General features: G+C 48.6%; 1 protein-coding gene across 3 annotated transcripts in view; it reads left to right on the top strand.

The window, feature by feature from the left end:
- PDIA5 (protein disulfide isomerase family A member 5) overlaps positions 1-16,097 on the top strand; it is a 130,519-nt gene that overhangs the window by 36,939 nt on the left and 77,483 nt on the right. For all 3 annotated transcript variants that reach the window (XM_078351942.1, XM_002758754.6, XM_078351943.1), the window contains 3 exons: positions 3,313-3,405; positions 7,149-7,209; positions 12,251-12,318. In XM_078351942.1, coding sequence (XP_078208068.1) covers positions 3,313-3,405; positions 7,149-7,209; positions 12,251-12,318 — 222 coding nt within the window. The remainder of the gene's footprint in view (positions 1-3,312; positions 3,406-7,148; positions 7,210-12,250; positions 12,319-16,097) is intronic.

Raw genomic sequence — 16,097 nt, 5'->3', positions numbered from 1 at the left:
GTGGGAGAGGCAGAATCCTGGCCTCATCCCACTTCTTACAAAGACAGGGCATGTGAGGTTGGCATTCTCTTGACCTTCCCATGATTTCTGCATCAACAAGCTGAAGAAGTGGTTGAGCATCACATGGGCCCAGAGTCTTCAGTTTCAGATGGAGAGAGGGCACTCTTAGTCCCAGCATCCCCAAGTGGGACTGGGGCAGAGTCCTAGGAGTTCTCCAGGGCAGAGGGAAGGTGACAGGATGGTTCCTTGACTGCCGATGGCTTCGGCCTTTTCAGCTTGTCTGACTAACTTTCCATTCAGGGTTTCTCCTGGGACCCTGACTCCAGAGAGATGGAGGAGCCCTTGACAGGCGGGGCCAATGGCCTGCAGGCCCATGTTCTGGCTGTGGCTTTTGTCAACCCATACGGTTGGGCAGGAGCCTAGTCACAGTTGCTGTGCCATGGTACCTAGAGAGGTCACAGGCCAGATAAGTGAGGACTTAAATTACTTCACCCCATTAGCAAAGAAGAGGAAACTCAAAGTGGGAACATCCTGTAAGCTGCCCTTTCCTTGTTAGCACTTACTCCCCAAATCCTTACTATAGAAGTGGTGAGAGCCAGAGGTGCCACCTGGCAGTCTGGATTCAGATGACGCACTGATGATCTCAGGGCCTGGTAGCTGTGAGCCAGGATCACAGCCGTGAAGGTGTCCTAAAGGCCAGATGTGGTGTCAGGCAGTATCTGGGACTCAGAGCACCCTGAATAGGACAACTGAGGGTAGACTTCCAGGTGCTGCTCCCCGCAGACTTCCCCCCTCCTGAGGTCTTGTCCAGTTAGATCAACTAAGAGAGAATGTTAGAGATGGGGTTATTCAGTGAAACGAGAATAATCCTCACCTGAAAAACAATGTTGTGTGTATGAACACGTCAGTTGTTACATTAAAAGGCCATTTCTTCCCTTTTCCATCCACTGCTTTTTTTTTCTTGATGCCAAGGTGGAAATGGGGGAGGGGGCTGGGCATGGGGGGAGCCCCCAGAGCAGCAGTGCCTAACTTGTTCTGGGGTTCTGCTCCCACTGAGCATCTACTGAACACAGACCTTCTCCCTGAAAAAGTGTGTGTGCATGCAATCAAGGTCAATGTTCTCACGTGAGTCTGGGGTTTCACCAACTCCTGAAGTTTCCTGTGCACCCTAAATTGAGAGCACCTGCACTGGGTATTTCTGGAACCCCAGGCAAGGGGGAGCTACCAGCATCTTTCTCACATGGCTTGGTGGACAGGTGCCTCTGCAGCTGTGGGTGAGAGTGGGTGTCGGGAAGACCCTGACATTTCCATAATTCCTTGTGTTGTCATGGCGAAGCCTTGACATGGGACCAAGAAAGGGTGGATCCGCCTTTTGCTGTGGCAGAAATGGCTGTTCTCTTGCCAGGAGGCGTTTCACAGCTCCACTTGGACAGGCAGGAAGCACTACCTGAATGAAATTCTATGAAGTCTTGGCTGTCTCCCATTCTCCCATAGTAGTTCTTTCCAAACAGAGTTTCCAGAAATAATAAGCCTTACTAAGGTCCTCTCTGTATGTGACCAGTGGATGGGCTGAATGCACACCCTTACTATTATAGAAGAGTACTTCCCTTTCTCACCTCAGGCCTCCCCATCTCCCAACACACACACACACACACACACACACACACACACACACACACACAGAGGCCTCCCCATCTCCCAACACACACACACACTCAGGCCTCCCCATATCCCAACATAGACGTACACACACATACACACACACATACACACAAACTCTCAGGCCTCCCCATTTCCCAAAACACACATACATACACACTCAGGCCTCCCCATCTCCCAACACACACACACACACACACACACACACTCTCTCTCCCTCTCTCTCTCTCTCTCAGGCCTCCTCATTTCCCAAAACATACACACACACATACACACTCTCTCTCTCTCTCTTTCTCTCTGTCTCAGGCCCCTCCATCTCCCAACACACACACACACACACACACACACACACACACACACACACACACAGTCTCTCTCTCAGGCCTCCCCATTTCCCAAAACACACACACACACACATACGCACACACTCTCTCTCTCTCTCTCTCTGTCTCAGGCCCCTCCATCTCCCAACACACACACACACATGCACACACACTCTCTCTCTCTCTGTCTCAGGCCTCCCCATCTCCCAACACACACACACACACACACACACACACACGCACACACACTCTCTCTCTCTCTCTCTGTCTCAGGCCCCTCCATCTCCCAACACACACACACACATGCACACACACTCTCTCTCTCTCTGTCTCAGGCCTCCCCATCTCCCAACACACACACACACACACACATTCAGCATCTGCTCACTGGAGCGTGGTCAAAGTGGACAGAAGTAACAGTCTGGCTGGGATCTGGTGCCTGCTCCTGGCTCTCACAGACTTTAAGCACCGTCTCTCAGAGTGACTGAGGGGAAAGGGAGTGCTGCTTCTGCTCTGGACCAGTGAGAGTGGCAGGGAGTACGGATAAGGGTGGGAGGACAGTGCCTTTCTTCCCTGCCCCTGTGTGCCTTCCCCAAAGCCAGTGGAGGTTTGAGTCAGTGTACACATAACAAAGGCCAGCAAAGCCCTTTATCTGTAAGGGCTTTCTCAGATCTTTAATCCAGGCAGTCCAGAAGAGGGGCCCTCAGGAAGAGAAGTACAGCAACAAGCGTGGGTCCACATTGGTGACCACCCTGCCCTGGGGGCTTCCCAGCCTGGACCTCGCTCATTCATATACAGCGGAGGATAATCAGGATTTAATCCACTGAAAACCACTTTAGATCATGAAATACCAAGCAGGTTGAAAGTAGGTGTGATTATCTGCTTATGAGATGACAGTTTTAGTGGCTGCAGGTGTATGGAAATGTCTCCTTTTGACAAGACTGAGACTATTATTCCATTAGGCAGGAGGACATCTTGGAGGAGATGAGGTTTAGTAGAAGCATCAGTGTGTCTCTGGTTTGAATAAGCCAACTCATTGCCTCAGATGTTTTCTTTTCTGTCCATGAAGATGCATAGTAGGTATGGACCACCTGACTGGAGTGAGCAAGGTGTCTTGTGATTGGAAAAGCCTGGCGGGAGTGGTGGAAGTGCATGATGTCAGTGGACATTGGAAATAGCACATTCTCTAAGCTTATACTACATGTAGTCCTGAGCCCAGCACCTGGTGTGCCCAGGTCACCAGGCAGGGAAGCAGAACAGATCCCTGATTCCCCTACCTCCCTCTTTTCAGGGCTAAAATGCATTTTCTCTTTCCTTTTTTTTTCATCAGTCCATAGTGGCCTTTTTGAAGGATCCCAAAGGGCCTCCACTGTGGGAGGAAGATCCTGGAGCCAAAGATGTTGTCCACATTGACATTGAAAAGGTAATGTATTCCCCATCAGTTCTGATGGATGCTGGAAGCTTTCCTGGTACCAGGGCTTCCCACGGAGAGGAGCCCAACCAGCTGAGAAATGGGAATATTCCAGGGTCACTTGGACTTTCCTCCAGGGAAGCTAGGCCAGGACCCTAATATTTGATTCCCCTTCCCAGCTCTATGTTGTAACCAGTAGAGATCACAAGTTGCTTGAGAATTTTCTTCGTTCTTCACCTTCCTTATTTAATGTATTTGAACATGTTTAGATTTTCCATATGTGCATATAGATTTAAATGTTCTTTCTCTGTTATGTAATCCAGATGTTGCTAGGATTGGCTTTACATCTTGTTTTTTGTTTTTGGTTTTTTTTTTTAGAGAATAATCTTGGAGATTAGGGTTAGATTTCCAGAGACTTGAGCAGGTCTCTACAATTCTGAATCACTCTATCGCTTTGTACCAATTATTTACCCTCTTGTGCTTTGAGTTCCAAATTTGACCAGTGGTAGAGGTAGGTGATAGTCTTTATTAGTTCTTGAGTATTTAACAAAAGTAATAACAGACTGGTTGCTGTGGGTGGCACCTGCCTGTGGTCCTAGTTACTCGGAGCTGAGGCAGGAGGATTGCTTGAGCTCAGGAGTTCAAGGGTAGCCTGGTCACCATAGCAAGACCCCATCTCTAAAATAATCAAGAGTGCAAAAGGTGTGACACACGTTGCCCCTCGATCCACAGCCTGCCCACCTGACCTGAATGTGCATCTTTAGCCATGTGCATCCATGTTTGTATGACGCCTTCACTTAGGATGGGCAAGAACTTCTCTGTAATAGTTCGGATGGTCTGTGAGGCAAGCAGTGCTTTTTGTAGATGGAGGGAGAAGGTTCATTCCTATCTTGATAAAATAAAACATAGGTTTCATCTTTCTCTTCCTTCTCTCCCTTTTCCTTTAAAATTGTTGACTCTTTTTTTTGTTTTTGGAGTCAGGGTCTCACGGTCACCCAGGCTGGAAGAGTACAGTGGTGTGATCATAGCTCACTGTAACCTTGAATTCCTGGGCTCATGCAATCCTCCTACTTCAGCCTCTTGAGTAAGTGGGACTACAAGTGCATGCCACCATGCCCGGCTAGTTTTTAAATTTTTTGTAGTGATGGGCTGTCACTATGTTGCCCAAGGTGGTCTTGAACTCCTGGCCTCAAGCAATCCTCCTGCCTCAGCCTCCCATAGTGCAGAGATTACAGGCATGAGCCTCTGTAACTGGCCTATTGACTGTACTCTTAATGCTTGTTAGCCCTGAAGAAAATGATGCCTTTTTTTTAACCTTCTGGAGGAAGGTAAAACGTGCAATTATTGTGGGCCAACCAAGTGGATCAGTGGTGATTCAAATTAAGGGCTGGGCACAACATTCTCTGGGATAGAAAGAGCCAGTATTGTCATCTTGAAGATGTCTTTTATTTAAATTTTGGAGACAGAGTCTCACTCTGTCCCTCAGGCTAGAGTGCAGTGGCACAGTCTTGGCTCACTGCAGCCTTCACCTCTGGGGTTCAAGTGATTCTCTTACCGTGGCCTCCTAAGTAGCTGGGATTACAGGCGTGCGCCACCATGCCCAGTTAATTTTTGTAATTTAGTAGAGATGGGGTTTCACCATGTTGGCCAGGCTGGTCTGGAACTCCTGACTTCAAGTGATCCACCTGCCTCTGCCTCCCAAAATATAGGGATTACAGTTGTAAGCCACTGCATCCAGCCTCAAGGAAGTCTTTTAAAAAAGCATGTGGGGGCAGGGAAAGAGGGGCAAGTACCAGGAGAGAGTGGCACATGTACCAAGAGCCATGGAAATACAAACAGCCTAAACAGAGTGCCGTTCCCGTGATAATGAATGTGTATAGCTTCTCTGGAAAGTGATTGCCGGGTGCCTTCCTCCCCAGATACCATGTCCTGAACTTCCTAAGGTTGTTCTTCTGTAACTGCAGGAATATTAAGCAGAAATAGTTCTTTCACACCCGTAGGGAATCCTCTCATCCTGATTTGTGCTCTTTTCTCTCCTATGGAAGTAAGAGGTACAGCTGCTTCTCTGCTAATAGAATGTCCACATAAACAATGAAAAGTTCCAAATTCAAGTTTGAATTGCTGATTCAATTTGTAGGCTTGGAATTTCATACTTTGTGAGGGTAATTAAGCATCTTTGAATGTAATATCTGTTACTACTCAAGATATGAAACCAAATTGCTATAGGCTCAATAAAATCTTCTCTTCTCAGATTTTTACTAGCTTTTATCTCCAGAAATCTCAAAAGATAATTTTAAAACTGTTTGCATCCTGTACCCCTAGTTGGGGTAAATATCTTGTTTACTAATTTTGTTTGAAAATTAGTGCCTTAACCCTCTAGTTATGTAAACAAGGGTAAACTTTTCCAGAATTTATTCTAAAATGTTTTGGATATCCACAAAAATTTGATCTTTTTTTATCTAACTGAAAATGTTTAAGTTAATACACATTCATTGTTGAAAATTTAGAAAATACATCTTTAGCATAAAGAAAAAAACCACATCACCCCACACCTTTTCATTGAGAGAGATGCCTGCTGATATTTTTGTAATCTTCCAGGCTTTCAAGGTAATATGTACATTATGTTTCCACTCACAAAGATGTCATTATATTTTATATGCTGTTTTGTAACTTGCTTCCCGCCCCCACAGTGCACGGTGCACATCTGATTGTGACATTAAACACCTTCTTCTTCGGTTTTAATGATGCAGTGGTATCCCATTGTGCGGAATGTGCCATCATTTATGTACCTAATGCCTTCTTGCTGCCAGAAAGCTGCATTTTTAAATTTTCTTATTTTCCTTATTATTCAAAAGAGAAAACCCTCTCATTTTCTTCTGTGAAAAGTGGTTGAGCAGCTTAATCAAAATATGCTCTATCATCCTGCTTCATTGCAGTCCTTGATAGAGTTGCTTTTTCCCATCCACCATTGGCTCTCGTTGGAAGAAAAGTCACTCCACCCTGCTCACACACTGAAGTCTACATGAGCACTGTGTGGCCATTTGTCTTTTTGCCTTTATTGTGTGCAGCTAACAAATCATTATGTACTGCTTAATAACATGCCCGGCACTGTTCTAAGGGATTTACAAATCCATTTTGCCTGTAACCTCCTGGAGGGTGGAGCAGGCCCCCTTCTCTGCTCTGTGTGCTCCATGGACTCCTGGGGGCCAGGACAGTGGTGGCAGGGCTGGAGCCTGGGAAGAGATTAGCAAGAGATTAGCCGGTATGGGTTAACCCCTCTTCCCACAATGAGCAGATCCCCATCTGGCCAAGCCGGGCACACATGAAAACAGCCACCCGCCCCACAACAAAACTGCTGTGTAAGTCACAGGAAGGGGCAGCCTATTTGACAGCATCATGGAACAAAAACCGCTCTTTGTTGTCTTTGAACTGTTCAGGTGGGGCTGAAAGGAAAGCCAGCAGCCTGGTCCTCACGACTCCCTCTCTCTCACCAGGCCAAAGCCATTTGTTAGCTTGGGGCCTCAGTGTTCCCATCTGTAATAAGCAAGGGTGGTCTCAAATACGTTATCTCTGCTCCTGACCTGCCTCGGCTCTGCCCGCACCCACAAGTCAGCCACCAGACTGTGCTTTCTGAAGTGCCCACTCCTGCTCCTCTCCCCATCCCCACACTTCTGGATGCAGGAGGGGCAGGGAAGGGGTATCATCCTGTTGTTGTGCCATGTGTGAGCTGCTGGTTTTCTCTTTTTGTGCCTCAGGACTTCAGACGACTCCTGAAGAAGGAAGAGAGGCCACTACTGGTCATGTTTTATGCCCCCTGTGAGTGAACTTTCTCCCTTGGGCCAGAGCTGGTTTTTTAGTCTCGTTGTAGGCGGGAGGCGGGTAGGGGTTGTGGGCGGCGGGGGGCGGGGGGTGGTACGGGGGGTTGTGGGGGACTGGCCTGGGTCCCTCGCTTAGAACGTTGACTCTCATCTCTCCATCTGCGCCTCTTTTCCTTCGTCTTTGCCTTTTCATCTGGCTCCTCCCCTCCTGCTGTCTGCCCTGCACTCTGTCTCCACTAGAATGTGTGTCTTTCAGCCCTCTTTATCTGGAGCTCCACCCAGTCTGGTCAGCTCCACCTTCCCCAGCCGTGTCCTGTTTCCTGTTGGTGGTGCCTTGCCTCGGTGCAGGTCACCCTGTGGCTGTTCTGCTACCCCTCAGGCATAGCATCATGGTGCAGAGCCTGGCCCGCCTCTAGGGGCAGCAGCTCGTCCAGCTCTAGCTCCTGCATCCTCTGCTGGTACCACCTGGGAGGAGCAGGGGACCAGGAGCAGAGAGAAATGGGTTCCAGAATTTGGGCTTAGTCCCTGTATGAGGCAGAAGGATGTGGGAGATAGCAGGAGGATCTTTGCGATGACAGCCCGAACACATGGGTTCAAATCCCAGCTGTGCCACCAGTGAGCCGGGTGAACTTGGCCAAGTCCTTTGCCTTGCTAGGCCTCAGTTTCTCCATCTGTAAGAGAAGGGACTAGATCACAGCAGTGGCTTTCAAACTTTTTGATGGAATTTCACAGAATTAAAATGTTTTAAACTGCAACCCTGTACTAGAAGTATATATAAATCATATGCAAATAAGCTGAAACAAAAGTTTCACAGAACTGCACTTGACCTTACTATTGCCATCTGTTGTTTACCAGATGTAATGCCCACTATTTTCTGTTCTGTTTTATTTAAAAATTATCGGTTATTTCTACTGCTTCATAACCCTCTGACAAAGGGTCAGCAAATTATGGCCCACAGGCCAGCTGCCTCATTTTGTAAAGGTTTGTTGGGACCCAGCCATGGCTCTACATTGGCTAGCAACAGAGTTCAGTACTTGTGACAGAGACAGTGTGGCCTGCAAAGCCTCAAAAACTCACTGTCTGGGCACGTCCACAGTCTAACGGGTCCCAACCCACAAATTGAAAATAACCCTGGATTTGAGCCGGGCAAGGTCCTTTGTGCTGCGCCTCTGTGAACTGCATCTGTCCTTCACGAAGCAGCGATGTCAGTGTCTCCCTGAAGGCTGGAGTGACAGAGGGGCTTACAAGATGCAAGCAGGTTGCCCAGGTGTGTGTGGCTCAGGAGAGTGTCATAGGCTCTGCCCAGGTGTGTGTGGCTCAGAAGGGTGTCATAGGCTCTGGTTTGTCACTGCAAACCAGAGTTCTGTTTGCTCATGAAAGCCCATCTTGAATCACATTTCCTGAGAAGTTCTTTAGGCAAAGGCTCGTCCTGTCTGCACCCTGGGGATGATGCCCCCACCCCCTCAGCTGTATGCCCTTCTGTGGTGCTCTGAGCCAGTAGCTTATTTGCCATGACAGCAGCCTTTCCCCAGCCCTGTTTTTTTGTTTGTTTTTGTTTTTGTTTTTTTGTGACAGAGTCTTGCTCTGCCATCCAGGCTAGAGTGCAGTGGTGCCATCTCAACATACTGCAAACTCTGTCCCCCAGGTTCAAACAATTCTCCTGCATCGGCCTCCTGGGCAACAGGGACTAAAGATGCTCAGCTAATTTTTGTATTTTTAGTAGAGATGGGGTTTCACCATGTTGGCCAGGCTGGTTTAAAACTTCTGATGTCAGGTGATCTACCCCCCTCCGCCTCCAAAGTGCTGGGATTGCAGGCGTGAGCCACCACACCCGGCCCCCGACTCCTGTTTTGATTGCTGGGAGTTCTCCAGCCCCAGCCTCCTTCCCAGGCCTCCTCGCTGCCCCCAGGGCTGTGCTTGCCTTTGGGAGGAGGCCCTGGTGTCTCACTTGCTGTAGATCCAGCTCTGACCTGAATGGTAGCTACTTTAATCCTCACTCCTCTTCTTTATTAATGTTCATTAGTTAGTTTCACCCCGTTTCATTTCTTCTTGGAGAAATATTATTAAGTACCCAGCTGTGAATTGCTTTAGGAATTATCCTGCCCACGTAGCCCCTAGAGGATGGGCCTTCTTTGGTGTATCTTAAAGCCCTTCTGGACTCAACACATTGTTTAAATGTAGCTATAAAATGGAGTGCCACAAGACAGGATCTAGGTGTAACCAGACAGGTCTGTAGTTATTTAGAAGTAGTGCTCTGGAGGTTTGCACCTGTGTTCTGTGACCTCTCCCCACCATGCATCCAGGCTGTGTGACAGTGTGCTCATCCCACTCTTCACAGCAGAGATGTGAGCACAGTTATTTTTATAGAAGAGGAAGCTGGGGCAGGGAAGTTAGTACCTCAGAGTCACAAAGCTTATTGGTGGTAGGGGAGGGAGAAGAAAACTCAAGGTTAAGTTAAACTTTTGGTGGAGGGTCAGATCAGTTGGACTCCCAGGTCCCAAGGAACTCAGGACTCTTTTTTTGATTATATACATGTGTATGGTTTTTTAAAACATGAAACAAACTTGTGCTTTTGGCACCCTAGTCTAATCATGCCATCATGGCATCTTATTTCAGCTGATTCTTGGGATACCCAGCAGTTCCCTAACTGGGACATCTGTTAGGACTCTGTGACCCTTTGGTCACATGTGGGGTGAATGGTCCCAAAGGCAGTGGGAACCTTTGGCGCTGACAAGGAACCTGGCTCCCCAGGATTGCTTTATTCGGGAGATGTTTGCTCACTGAATTAATCAGAAAATAAAAAGGCTGACTACTCTGACTGTTGGGGTTTGAGAGTGATAATTAGTCTTACCTCTCCCCCTGCCTCCCAGTGGAATCAGCACAGGGCCAGCTCTATTTTTGGTAAAGTTAAATTTGAAACTGGCTTGGCCTGTGGTTTCCTACTCCTCCATCACTTCTCTCCCCACCCAATAACTTCTCCACCCAGTGCTGGTGGCCCTGCCCTCAGGGACAGCTGGCTGACCCATCCCCTGTTTCACTGTATAATTGCTGCAGGCTGCAAACAGGCAGAACAGAGAGGCCACACCTGAGGATTTTTGGTAGCTGAATGTGGCCCAGCGGGTGTCAGATTGAAGTCACCATTTGAAGAATGAGTGAGAGGCTGCAAGTGTACCCCCTTATTTTCCCTCCTGGGGATGGAGTGACATCCTACCCTCTGTGGAAGTGTTTCCCCCACCACGGACTGGAAAGCATGCTCTCAGGCCTGGAGTTGAACTCAGATGTCTCTGCAGGCATGAATGTTCCCCAGCTCTGTCCAACACCTGTGGGGTACCTATTCCCACTGCACAGATGGGGAAGTTGAGACTTGGAGAGCCCAGGGCACTTGCCCAGGATCACACAGCCAACGGTGCTGGGGAGACGCAGATCTTGGTCTTGGTCTTGTTCTTCCCAGAGCTGATCTCCTTCTTCTGCGCCACCTGCAGCCACCTATTTTCTACCCAGTGACGTCCCCCTGGAGCATTGTTCCTGCTTCTACTCTCTTCCCTCTGAATCTCCACAGTGAGGACGATGCCCCTGACAAGTGTCATATTCCTTTCTTTATGCCCCAGTGGTGTTCCCATTTTGGTAGCAGGTCCCAAGGAGAGGCACCTCTTATCTTCTGAGGGCAGATGGGGCGAGCTCACACTGCAGGCTGGCCTCTAAACAGCCCCTTCTCTCTTGCCAGGACCGATGGCAGAACTTAAGCCCAAGGATCACATACTGGGGTGTGTGTGAGTCCATCTGTTAGACAGGAATGTCAGGAGGGGGCTGCTGGGCACCTTGGGAGACTCATGGCCAAATAGGCCTGGTGCTGGGGAGGTTCTTGTGGCCCAGCAGAAATGTTGGCCTTCTGGCTTCATGTCCTGTCTAGGTGTCAGGTAAGCATGGATTGGAGCTGGATCGCCTGTTGCCACGTGGCCCCTGTGCCCGCTGTGCCAAGCTGAGATGAGAACCAGCCTGACACATGGTTCCAGGCAGCTCTGGTTCCTATGGTCTTCAGATGGATCTTAAACTCTGTTTTGTAGCAGAGGAAACTGCTCCTGTCCTGTGAGATCAGTGCTGAAACGTAGTCTGCTCTGGTTTAAGGGAAGGAGTTTAAGGTCACTCTGTGGAGTCCCCGACTAGGAAGGCCAGGTCCCAAACATCCACTATGACTTCACAGTGAACCCAGGAGTTCAAGACCCCCAACCAAGGCTGGGGGTCTTCACCACCAGGAGAGGGGTGTGACCATGGTGTGCCACAGAGCCCTGGAGGGCTGATCCAAGGCCATCGCAGACAGAATCCTCTGCTATCAGAGCTGGAAGGGGCCTGAGGTTGTGTGGTTCAGCCCGCCTCATCTGCCAGAGGAAAGAGCCCAGGGAGAGGACGTGACTTCTCAAGGCCTTCAGCAAGTTGTGTGAAGATCAGAGCCGGTGTGGCGTCCAAAGTCCTGGTCTGGCGCTCATCCCACGGGCCAGAGCCAGTGCTGTTCACGCTCAGCCTGCCTCCGGTCATTGCTTAATTATCCTTGTTAATGAAAGAGAAAGGAGGCCTGGAAATACCAAAAGTGATTGTATTCATGGTCACACATTTTTCTTCATAATGGCATTTGACTCTGGCTCATTTGCAGGCCTTTCCGGGTTTTGAGGGGTGCTTTTCACTGTGCGAGTAGCACTTGCTCTCTTGACACCTGTACTGGTTTTCTGAATTTCTATTGAGGTCATTATCAGTACTCTGGACTCTGCTCTTCTCCCTTGGTGTCATGCTTGTTTCTTCAATCCACCATTTATGACTGGCTGCTGGGCAGTGCCTTGTTTTGCGCCACTGAGACTGTAAACTCTTTGGGGGCTGGGACTCCCGCCTCCTATTCCTTTTGTGTACCTGGGATCTAGAATGGTCCGGAGCTTCTCAAGGCTGGATAAGTGCTTGTTGGGTAGAGGATGGCCATGGGGAGGCAGGGCAGGGTGTGAGGGCCCAGCCATTCCTGTAACTAGATGTGGTCTCTCTCCTGCTGTGACCAGGGTGCAGCGTGTGCAAGAGGATGATGCCACATTTCCAGAAGGCTGCGACTCAGCTGCGAGGCCACGCTGTAAGTGAGGCACCGTTGTCCAGCAGGGCTGGGCCAGTCTTGGACTTGGCAGGGGAAGGTGCTACATTGGGGGTAGGAGGCAGGTTTTGAGATGGTGAGGATGATTGACCCCGCTGTCTGGGCCGTTGCTGAATCGAAGCCTTGCATGAAGCTCAGGGACCTGTTCTCTGTGAAGGTTGAGAACTCTACCAAGTTGCTGGGACCAGGAGAGTTTGACACCTGCCAAAGGCCAGTGATGAAATAGGACACCAGGAAGATGTACATGTGGCATTGTCAGGGAGCCAGGAACTGAAGTCAGAACGTCATAGGTCCAGAATTTTGAGACCTGGGCTCCAAGTGAACCGAGGCAGCTGCTGTGGAGCCCAGTGGCAAAGAAGAGGGTGCAATGACCTTAGGGGTGGACCAGAAGCATAAAGCGGGCTCACACAGGCAGAGCCTTATCCAGGCTTCCCAGGCTCTGTGGTTCCTGTAGGGCAGGAAGAATGGTGGAAACCAGAGTTGGAGGAGGTAGATCTGGATGGGGGTGAGAGACCTGGGAATTCAGGCATTCTTCCAGGAGGGAGTGTAGGGAAGAATAGACAGAATGGAGATGCATGTGTCCTAGGGATGCCTCCCTCTAGGAACAGGAGGAGAAAGAGAAGCCACTAAGGAGATGGGCCTTCAGAGAAGTAGAAGCAGCTGGGATGGAGCAGAGAGGTAGGAGGGGAGCCTGGAGTCTTCAGGTGGAGAAGAGAGCTGGGAGGGGGACAGACTTCACCCAGAAGGGCCAAAAGTCGGTGACCAAATGCTCCCTGCTACCTCAGTGTTCCTACACCCTGCCAGGCTTTTTGGTTCTCTGCCATGTGTCTATTATTTTTTCATTGTGGTAAAAAACATATAACATTACATTGACCATCTTAGCCATTTCTAAATGTACAGTTCAGTGGCATTAAGTATATTTACATTGTTGTGCAACCTTTCTCAAGAACTTTTTCATTTTCCAAAACAGAAATTCTATATCCACTAAATATGAATTCTGCCTTCCCACCTCACCCCTGCCCTTGGTAAACTGCCTTTCAACTTTCTGTTTCCATATGTGTGTCTATGTTTATATATGTAGTTTGTCTGTTTTAGAGACAGGGTCTCACTATGTTGCCCAGGTTGGATATGAACTCCTGGCTTAAGCAATCTTCCTGTCTTAGCCTCCTGAGTGGCTGGGACTTCAGGTGTGTGCTATCTGGCCAGGCCTATTTCTATGATTTAGACTATTTTAAGTACTCATATGAATGGGATCTATAGTATTTGTCTTTCTGTGACTGGCTTATTTTGCTTAGCATGATATTCTCAAGGTTCATCCATGTAGCATGTCATAGATTTCCTTCTTTTTTTAGGACTGAATTATGTTCCATTGTATGTACCTACCATCCCATTTTCTTTATCCACTCATCTGTTGATGAGTCGCTTCCAGCTTTCTTGGCTGCTGTGAATAATGCTGCAATGAACATGGGTGTGCAAATACCTCTTTGGGAGCCTGCTTCTAATTCTTTCAGATATCTGTTTGTCCATTTTTGCACTTATCCTGAGTAGCAGAAGTGTCTTGTTTTGATGGCAACATGAAAATAGCTGCCGGCTGCTCTAAGGGAGCATGGGAAAATCCATACATCTTTCATGAAAGGTTATCTAGTGGAGCCATCTCAGTGGTGTGGCCAAAGCCCCATTAGGGGAGATCTGAGGACCTGAAACTGCATCATGATCTTTGTGGATCAAATTAAGTGGTGAAGAGCTCAAAGTCAACTTAACAAGTTGAAGTGGCAGCACCTGGCACGGAGACGGCCCCGCTCGCCAGCTGCAAGGTGGGGCTGCAGAGAACCAGTGCTTTCTCTTCTGGCCTCATTCTGGGGTAACACTGAGGTACTTGCTTCTCACCAATGAATTTTTAGCAACTTGCCCAGAGACGTTTGGCCTTGGGGCACACATACATCACTCCAGGGAAGTTTCACTTCAAATTATTGGGACCTCAATAGATAGGATATTTTAAGATTATTTAGCCTGGAGAAAAGACTTAATTACCCACAGTGTTCTCTCTGCCTGCCCCTGCATACACTTGGAAAGCTGCTTAGCTCGACTTCCCGAGTTCTTTGCTGTGGAAGGGAAACAGCTTAGTCCCAGATCGGATCACATGTTGTCCCAGCCAAACCCACTGAAGCAGAAGACGGCTTGATGCCGGTCTCGAGGGCTTGAAGTGGGTTTCATACATCTTGTGAGCCATTCTCAGCCAACTCAGTATCCTTCCAGGCCCCCTCCCACGCTGCCACAGAGCTTGTCCCTGCCACGCACAGCCAGATATGTTCATCTTTGCTTTTGTTCCAGACCACTTTGTTCACCACTTGGTACTAATTATGATATGTGAATTTCTTGGGTTCAGGAGCTGTGTTCATGTCTGTTTCTTTAGTACATACCACAGGGCCAAGCTCACAGTAGATATCCAGTATATGTTGATGAATGAATAGCTTGTGGCTCATCACTCCTGGGTATGTTTTATTTTAAGCTCTATATTAAGAATAATGTTCCTTTCCTTTAAAGGAATCCCGAGCATTTGTTATTAAGGACAGAAGCGTAGCGTAGTGGGAAGGACATTTGTAGGACAGGTTAAAAGGTTAACCCCAAAGACCATTCGTATTAAGAATACTAGTTTCTGGCAGGGCATGGTAGCTTACACCTGTATTCCCAGTGCTTTGGGAGGCCAAGGTGGGAGAATCACTTGAGGCCAGGAGCTAGAGACCAGCCTGGGCAACATAGTAAGACCCTGTGTCTACAAAAAAGTTTAAAAATTAGCTGGGGGCAATAGGATATGCCTGTAGTCAGTCCTAGCTACTTGGGAGGCTGAGGTAGAAGGATCACTTGAGCCCAGGAGTTCAAGGCTGCAGTGAGCTATGATTGCACCACGCTCTGGGCGACAGAGCAAGATCCTGTCTCTAAAAAAAGAAAAAATGAATTTCAGCTTCTGCCTGGGCCCGGGTCTAGAAAATATAAAATTACCTCTTCTAGTTCCCTCAACATTACAGAAAAGTCAGAGGTGTTGTCTACGAAGCTGGGCAAGTCAAGCTGTGACCAGGTGTTGGCTGCCTTGGCCTAAGGCATCTGGGTTGTGTAAACTCATTTCTTTGTTTGTGTATTGCTTGGGGTTTGTTTTATTCAATTTTCCCCTTCATTTCCTAGGAAAGCATATTCTGGAAAGCTCTATCTTTTTCCCAGCTACATAAAGGGGAAGGGCCCTGGCCACCGCAGGCATTGCCCACACAGGAGGCCCCTAGAGGCCAGAGCTTACTCTGCAGGGGCAGCTCCCCAGAAACTGGGGACTGGGCTGGAGGGGTTGAGTGACCACAGGTGTCAGTTGCTTTTTGTTTTCACACAGAGAGAAGAGGTGGGACTAAGAAATGGGCTGCTATTCCCCAGAAATCAAAGCTCACCCCCTCCCCACTGCTGAAACACAGCTGGATTAGGGCTTTCTGTCTCCTCTTCATCTCTGTCATCCTTGAGCCTTTTTGGCTGGCTCTGTCCCTGGCAAGAGTCAAAAATCTTCCTCCTCTACAGAATTCTTGGGAAGTATTCAACCTGATGATGCCATTAGGAAGGAAGGCATGCCAGGTCAGGGATGCACAGCCTTTGCCATTTCCAAAGTTAGGGCTGCCTCTTTTTTGCTGTCATTGATGTCTGGTGACTCATCACGTCTGTTCCATCTACTCCTGCTAGCTGGCATTCTCATTAGCAACCATGCTGCCGCCCCTGTCTCAGAGCAG

This window comes from Callithrix jacchus, chromosome 15, assembly GCF_049354715.1.
Source record: "Callithrix jacchus isolate 240 chromosome 15, calJac240_pri, whole genome shotgun sequence".
Lineage (NCBI taxonomy): Eukaryota > Metazoa > Chordata > Mammalia > Primates > Cebidae > Callithrix > Callithrix jacchus.
This window is presented reverse-complemented; position numbering and strand designations above follow the sequence as displayed.